The sequence below is a fragment of the Amphimedon queenslandica genome, unplaced genomic scaffold (genome assembly GCF_000090795.2).
Source record: "Amphimedon queenslandica unplaced genomic scaffold, v1.1 AMPQUscaffold_13334, whole genome shotgun sequence".
NCBI classification, from domain to species: Eukaryota; Metazoa; Porifera; class Demospongiae; order Haplosclerida; family Niphatidae; genus Amphimedon; species Amphimedon queenslandica.
This window is the reverse complement of record NW_003546430.1, coordinates 90,905-98,979: the sequence shown is the minus strand read 5'-3', so window position 1 is coordinate 98,979 and position 8,075 is coordinate 90,905. Positions and strand designations below refer to the sequence as shown.

General features: G+C 32.3%; 1 protein-coding gene and 1 pseudogene across 1 annotated transcript; one reads left to right on the top strand and one right to left on the bottom strand.

The window, feature by feature from the left end:
* The first annotated feature begins 6 nt into the window (after positions 1 to 6).
* On the top strand, positions 7 to 4,767 carry LOC109583038 (tyrosine-protein kinase receptor Tie-1-like; annotated as a pseudogene).
* A 1,408-nt stretch (positions 4,768 to 6,175) lies between these two features.
* LOC100639740 (adhesion G protein-coupled receptor L3-like) lies at positions 6,176 to 8,041 on the bottom strand. The gene is made up of 4 exons (XM_019998211.1): positions 7,911 to 8,041; positions 7,595 to 7,857; positions 7,347 to 7,419; positions 6,176 to 7,145 (listed from the first exon to the last, which is right to left on the bottom strand). The coding sequence occupies exons 1-4, from the start codon at positions 7,961 to 7,963 to the stop codon at positions 6,344 to 6,346; spliced, it is 1,191 nt and encodes a 396-aa protein (XP_019853770.1). The 5' UTR covers positions 7,964 to 8,041; the 3' UTR covers positions 6,176 to 6,343.
* Between the last annotated feature and the right edge of the window lie 34 nt (positions 8,042 to 8,075).

Genomic DNA, 8,075 nt, shown 5'->3' with positions numbered 1-8,075 from the left:
TGTACGTGGGAGGTACTCAAAACCCTCTCGCTGATCCAGTGCCTGAAGGCAAAGTGGAGCTTGGAGCATTCCTACCTGATGGACAATACGACTATCGCTATCTGTAAGTAATAATGTAGAACAATTGTTATATCTAGTACTATAATGATATTGTGAATATGTAGTGGGGATTATAAGTTTTAGTAATTCTGCTTCTGTATGGTATTCCACTTAATCATCACTTTCTCTTCTATACTTTCTAGTGTTAATAAGGAGTTTGTGAGTGTGATAGAAACTAGTGCAAAGGTAACAGGTGCAGTGAATGAAGCAGAGTGGGTACTCCTTTATCAAGGGATAGCTAGAGGGCTGGGCAATCTAGACACTAACATAACAGCTTGTGTTAGAGATGGCAACAACACTATTGATGCTTTTAAAGAATCCTTTAAAGCTTTTGAAGACCGACAGATAATTAAAGGTGAGTGAAATGTGAATTGTACTCAGGCACATACATGTAAATGAATGCAGTTCAGACAGGAATGGAATAATACTGGTGTATTTAATGCAATAAATTCTAATAGTCTTTGTTTGTATTAATTTGCTTATAATGTAAGGTTCTTTTTTTCGGGAACAAGGGGTCAAATTTTGAGATTGGTGCACCCACCCATTAAAACTCTAGTAGATGTAAAATGTACATATCCTGTCAGTAGGCTGGAGAAAACAATTTATTTTATTACACTTTCTGATCACTGCAGTGCTTATATTGAGATTTTAAAAATTGATTTATAAGTTGGCCAGAGGTAAAGACCACAATAAGTATGGTGGTATCTTATCAAAAATGGCTCTCCATTTTATTACTTTTATATCTGTATTTAGTCATTAATGGCCAGTGGGCAATCAATTATTTTTTGAGGGTATTATGGCTAAATTTTGTACATAATAATAATTGTATTTAATCTACAGGACTTCAATTGTTCGGTGATGCTCTGAAAGATGTTCAAGAAACTCTTGAGCAATGTGGTGAAAAAATCACATCACAAATCACAACTGTCGCCATCATGAAGATGCAGGAGTCAGATGTGTCTGTAAGTATTATAATGGTGCACTATTGATTGTATTCCTGTGTCTAGTATGTACTGGTAATGATGAATATGTAGCTTAAATTGCTTTTTCTGTAGAGCAAGATCAATATTTTTACTCTAGCTCATTTTATGTCAAACTTTTCAATGCATTAATTTAGTAAATTGAATCCTAATTAGATCTAGTTATGTTATACTAAATGATTTTTTGTTCTTTCAATATAGTTTGTAACAATAGCTGTGAAGCTGGTTATACTCTAAATGCTACCTGTACCTGCTTATTATCAAATATATGTGAACTGAGTCCTTGTCAGAATGGAGGTAGTTGTACACTTGTTTCAGGTCCTTCTAATTACACTTGTGATTGTACTGGCACTGGCTATATAGGAATTAACTGCTCAATCCTTATTTGTAAGTACAGTATTTTTAACAACCATGCTTCTTTAGCAAGCTTTTTATGTAAAACCATTTTCAAGTTTTCAAATGAATCCAAATCACAAATTTAAATCTGCAGATAATGAAATTCAACTTACAATTTAATCTCAAGGTTGCCACAATGTAACTATGCCACTTGTCACATCATCTCACATGCAAATTGCTTGTGACAATGGTATCAATCAATATCATTACCAGGCCTCTAAAATTGTATAACATAGAAGTTAGATAATAATTTTTCCAATTCTTTACAGCGCGATGTATTACTGGATCAATTCGTATTGTTAATGGTTCACATGATTGGGAAGGAAGAGTGGAATTGTGTGTTAGTGGATCTTGGGGCACTGTCTGTGATAATTGGTGGAATTCCCCTGATGCAGCAGTAGTGTGTGGACAACTAGGCTGGGGAACAAGTGAGTTGATTCATTGTGATAGTTATTTACAATATATTATCAAAGGTGGAACTGCTATTTCAAGTGCCTACTTTGGTCAGGATAATGGTAGTATCCTTCTAAATAATGTTCAGTGCACAGGAACAGAATAGTTTTTGACAAGTTGTGCCCACTTAACCACCCACAACTGTACACACTCTGAGGATGCTGGAGTAATATGTAATGGTATAGTTTCAGAATCAATTTGCATTTGTTGAGAGTTTACTTTAGTTTGTACTCCTGGTACTGTGCGTCTTGTTAATGGATCAAACTCTATTGAGGGAAGAGTAGAACTGTGTCATAATGGAAGGTGGGGTGCAGTCTGTGATGACTCCTGGGACAACACTGATGCTAGTGTTGTATGTAGACAGCTGGGATATGATTCAGGTAAGAAAAGTTTATAGACTACACTGTGACTGTCCCAACATAGGAACTGCCTTTGGTAGTGCTTACTTTGGACAAGGAACTGTATCAATTATAATGAATGATGTTCATTGTAATGGAACTGAATTTTACCTTACTAACTGTACACACACAATGAATCACAGCTGCAACCATAGTCAAGATGCAGGAGTCAGATGTAGCTGTAAGTATTGCATAATGATGCACATAAACTATGTTCTCTTATTTTTATTGTAGATCTATAATTGCTAAAATGTACATTACTTTCATAATGAATTACTGTATAGTAGGATATTTTTGAAGGGTTGAAATAGGCAAATTGCTAAATTTTGGTGATTGGCAAATTTTATTTTGTGGCCACGTGCCATCAAGCATATGCATAATGGTAGATTTTAGTTTAGGCAAATGGCTGTATGTCAAATTTGCCAAACTTAGCTCCCTCCAAAATTTTTCACTTTAATATGATATAGCGAAATTTGTGTAATTAGTATCATGTTAGTATATAATTTTACAAACTTTATGAATTGTTTAGTATTTTAAAATGTAGTGTTCCAACTTCCAACATGGCCATGGACTCCTGTACATGCATACATGTAGATCTCTATTTATTGCTAGCATTAATTGATAGCATTTTTACTATTAATATGAATTATACTTTCTAGCTAATTTTTAACTAAGTTATGGGGATGATTTGCTTAAATTCAACCTCATGTAGTGTACAAGTAAACTGCATTTTTTGCTGTGTAAGGCTACATATCAGTGTTTTGTTTTATATAAGTACTTTTTAATGCTTTATAGCTGTCAATGCATCTACTGCTTTACCTTTAAATCAGCTAGCATCTATTCTGATCCCAGTGACAGTCACTATTTGCTTATTGCTGCTGGTAATGTTTGGACTAGTATTATCTATTGCTTGCTTCATCAAGAAGACAAGGAACCATGAGCAGCTGACAATGAAAATTACATTCAATTCCTCTTTATGTAAGTATCTGTTATATTTTTGAAAAAATTTTTGCTCTGCAATGCCGTTTAAAATTAGCTTTGGAAAGCAACGAAAAAAGCGTCAACAGAAATTTTAACAGAAATATTGAGATTTCATCTAAGTATATGACTCAACTGTCAAATTTCATAGCATCAAGTTTAAGCATTAGTATGCAAGAGATTGTTGGACAAGATTTGTTGAGTTTTGGCTCATATAAGTTGAATTATTTTTACACTATAACACTATAGGTGAGTTTGGTATAGTTTATCGTGGGGTAACGAAAATAGAGAATCAAATGTCACAAGCAGTTGCTGTAAAGACATTAAAAGGTAAAATATTGAAAAAGATTAATATCTAGCTTAAGTCTTTATTGCAGGTTTTTACAATAAAAGTCCTTACTGGATGAGTGCATAATAATGATGTCTTTCAATAATTTAAATGTATTACCACTGATTGGTGTGTGTCTTGATCTTGGACCAGTTCCATGCATTGTCATGCCTTTTATGTCAAGAGGAAATTTATTGTCTTACTTGAAGAAAGAAAGACTTAATCTCACAGTAGCTGATACATGTGAAGAGGATGTTATACTGAATGTTAGGAAACAGTTACTCTCTATTTGTTTACAAGTTGCTAATGGAATGTCTTACTTAGCTTCACAGAGATTCATTCATTGTGATCTGGCTGCTAGAAACTGCATGTAAGTCATTACAATCATTTTAGAACATAATTTGCACTAGTTATATATATACACATATATGTTATATATATACACAGAGCTGTGTTCATTTTTGCTTGTATAGGATTGATGGTGATGGTATCATTAAAGTAGCTAATTTTGGCCTATCAGATATATATATATTTTGAAAACTACTTCAGACAGCTGAAAGATTCCTCATCAACCATCAAACTACCAGTGAAATGGATGGTAATAGAAAGTATTCATGATGGACTCTACTCTGAAAAATCAGATGTGGTCAGTAGCTTTATATTATACACAATTATGATCTAGATAGTGTAATGAAGGGTCTATGGCTCTAGTTACAATTTACTCTTTCTTTCTATAGTGGTCTTATGGTGTATTTTGCTGGGAAGTGTTCAGTCTTGGTAGACTACCTTATCCTGGTCTAGATCCAGTAGGAGTAGTGGAGTTACTGGATGCTGGAGGAAGACTGCAGAATCCAAATAATGAAGCATGCTCACAAGAAATGTATGATAATGCACATAATTTAACCATTATTGTTAATTTCTATTAATGCTTCAATTTTTATGCTTTCTCCTTTATACATGCAGCTACTCAATAATGATGTCATGTTGGTCTGAATCACCTGATGATAGGCCAGTGTTCAGTGATTTGGTATCATCAATCAATACTCTCAATGAACCATTGGCTGACTATGTATCTGGACTGCACTAACTTTAAGTCTATATGCATCTTTTATTTGAAATTATGCCTTTTCAATTACTTTTATGGCAGGATCAAAATCAATTCTGGTCTCTGTTGTGTTTTAGTTTGATCAAATAAAAATTCTAAAACAATTCAAATAAAAAAAACAATTCAAATACATCTTAAAAGCTTTTTCTCAGCTCTTGTGGAATTAGTTTGCCATTTCACACTATGATAGTATAAACAAAAGACAATGCATTCATATAAAATTTGGGGTAATTTTTGGAGCCGACTATAGTATAGGGCAACTGGCATCTTTTCAGATATTTGGAGATAAAATTGGAATAATTTTAGAGCCAATTTTTATTCCATTTTTTGAGTCATAACTTTAAGAATGGAAGTCAAAATTAGTTCAAACTATTACACACAATTATATCAATATGTATCATAAAATTGAGGTGAGTAGGAGGCGAATTTTAGAATAAACTATGGGCTATATAGTACAAAGTATTATTTCCGAAACTTGGAGTTTTTAGAAATATTATAACCTGAAAATTTGAAGTTGTAATCTCCTCAAGCTTTTTGCATAGCATAAGGACATTAATTTGTATCAAAAAATGTAATAAAAATTGAGGGTGATTACGCAACCATTTTTCTGAAAAGACCATGGGTATAGTACAGGAAATTATTTTTTAGAAATTTATATTTCAAAAATGGTCATAACTTTAAAAATTGAAGTTGGAATCACCTCAAATTTTTGTAAGGAAATCAATTTGTATCAAACTATGCAATTATGATTACAAAGCCATTTTTCTGAAAGACCATGGGTTTTAGTACAGGGTATTTCTAAAAATTTGGGGTCTTTAATAAACGGTCATAGCTTGAAAAATTGAAGTCGCAATCACCTTAAACTTTCTGCATAGCATAAGGACATCAATTTGTATCAACAAATGTAATAAAAATTTGGGATTGACTACAGAGCCATTTTTTGAAAAAAAACCATGGGCAGGTATAGCGTATAGGTACAGGGCACTTTTTTTTAGAAATTTGAAGTTTTAAAAGATGGTCATTACTAAAATTTAAGTCATAATAACCTCAAACTTTCTGCAGAGCATAAGGACATCAATTTGTATCAAAAAATGTAAAAAAATTTGGGGGTAATTATGGAGCCATTTTTCTGAAAAAAACCATGGGCTAGAGTAGAGCTACAGGGCATTTTTCAGAAATTTGGAGTTTAAATAATTCAAAACTAGAAAAATGAAAATCAAAATTGGCTTAAACTTTTCACACAATATAAGTAGATAAAAAACCAATAGCTATATAGCAAATTGATATTTTAACCCAATGCATGTCACATACTGAACTGGGTTTTATGAATCATTAATTGGAGTAAATTATGTTTATTGTTTATCCACAAAACCTGCAGACATATAAATAGATCTGTGTTTAGTTGATTGCGTAGCTAAGTAGTAATCCACTGAATTCAGCACTCATAATCAGAACAATTATACTACACAAAAAGCATTAGTCATTTCCTTTAATCAGTATTTAAAACAGTACAAAACTATAACTACAAAAATCATCAATAATTATATCACTGTATATTATAGGACAGAAAATATTAATTATTTAGTTTCATGCATTCCTTTTTTGCTTAGAAATGTTCTTCATCCACTTCGTGGGAGTCGTTTCTTTTATTATCGTTACCAAAATTACCAACAGAATATTGGGGTTCTTGACTTTTGCTATCCACTTTGGATATTGCTTCAGTTTCACCAATATTAAATTGATCTTGGTACTTTTTAGTATAAAACCTTAAAGTGGCTTGTGCATCATCATTTGGGATGCAGTTTAAATTAATATGCTCTTCACTTTTATTTAATTCTTTTTCTCTTGGTTCGTTCTTCTTGGTGTAATCATGCACTCTCATTTGACTGCCTTCTTCAAATTTACAAGTTTGATCCTTCTTTAATGAGACTGCCAGATTATGAGACATCATTGTTGTAGTGCCTGTGGATGTTTTTTGAATTCTATTGAAATTTGTTGTCGAGAATTCTTTACCTTTTTTACAAAGGAAAACATTTTTCCAAACAAATCGAACCTCTTTAGAACGTAGACAGTATATTACAAAAATAAAAAGACCATGAAATCCAGTCAAGAAAACAAAAACAGAAGCTATTAAATCACGTACAGTTTTGCTGGTATAAATGTCCTCAGTGACAAGCAGTCCAAGTCCCCAGCCAAAGCCAAAAAGGATGGAGAGAGTGATTGCTATCATCAACTGCTGCTTCAAAATTTTTGATTCCTTTTTCGTTTTAACATTATTCAGTTTTAATGAAAGTGTTTTACGTGAAAGAGAGACTATTATCATGACAAAAATGATCCAATTGAACAGATAAATTAGAACAAACGGAACCACTACACCAATATAAAATGGTGCTTTGAAGGCACGACAACTAAAAACAAAGACGACATTAATAATGCCTATAATAGTTTTTAGTTTACTACTCTAAATAGTTTTAACCAGGCCTGTGGTCAATTAAAAACCTCAATAAATTAACAACAATTATTAAAAATATACTCACAATTATGCCATGTTGAATTAACAACAATAATAATATTATTTTGATATGTTTATAAAATCAATATTATCTTACAAATTTGGAGGATCACTGATGTAGCTTTTGTAGTCTGGAGAAAAGCAGAACAGCACAACAAAAACTGGAGCAACTAGTTTATAAAAGAGAAAGCTTGCATAAAAGGTACTATCGACAAATCAATAAAAGCTCTATGTAGCCTAGTTAAGATCTATTAAATAACAATAAAATTATTTTTAATAACTGAATAGACTTATTTATTGTCATAAAGCACATAACAGAAATTGTGTGTTGTAAAAATGACTTACTCCATGATACTAAAGTTGCTTTCAGAACAAAGTGATCTATCTTGTGACCTAAAACTATGACAAGATTAATATATAGATCAATAGCTTCAGCAGCCGTCACAATAAAAGTGACAAGGAAGAAATATTGAAGAACAGCACCAGAAAAGGCACAAAAAATATTTGTATCTTTGCTATGAAGAGCTACAATAAATGAGAGATAGAGGCCCAAAAGAGCAAAACAAAGATTGAGGAGTAGTTGACCATGATCAGATGACCTTAGCTTCCTATAACACATTATAATAAAAGTGATCTCTATAAATTCTTTCATTGTGCTCACTTGCTTAAGAGGTAAGATGCTATAGTGATGATAAGACAAACAATGGACACCATGATGCCAACATATGATATTGAATCAAGAAACAATGTTAGCTCAGATCTTTCAGTTGGCTTATTCTTTGGAGAAACATCCTAAATTATTGACAATAACCAAGAATGTTGTAAT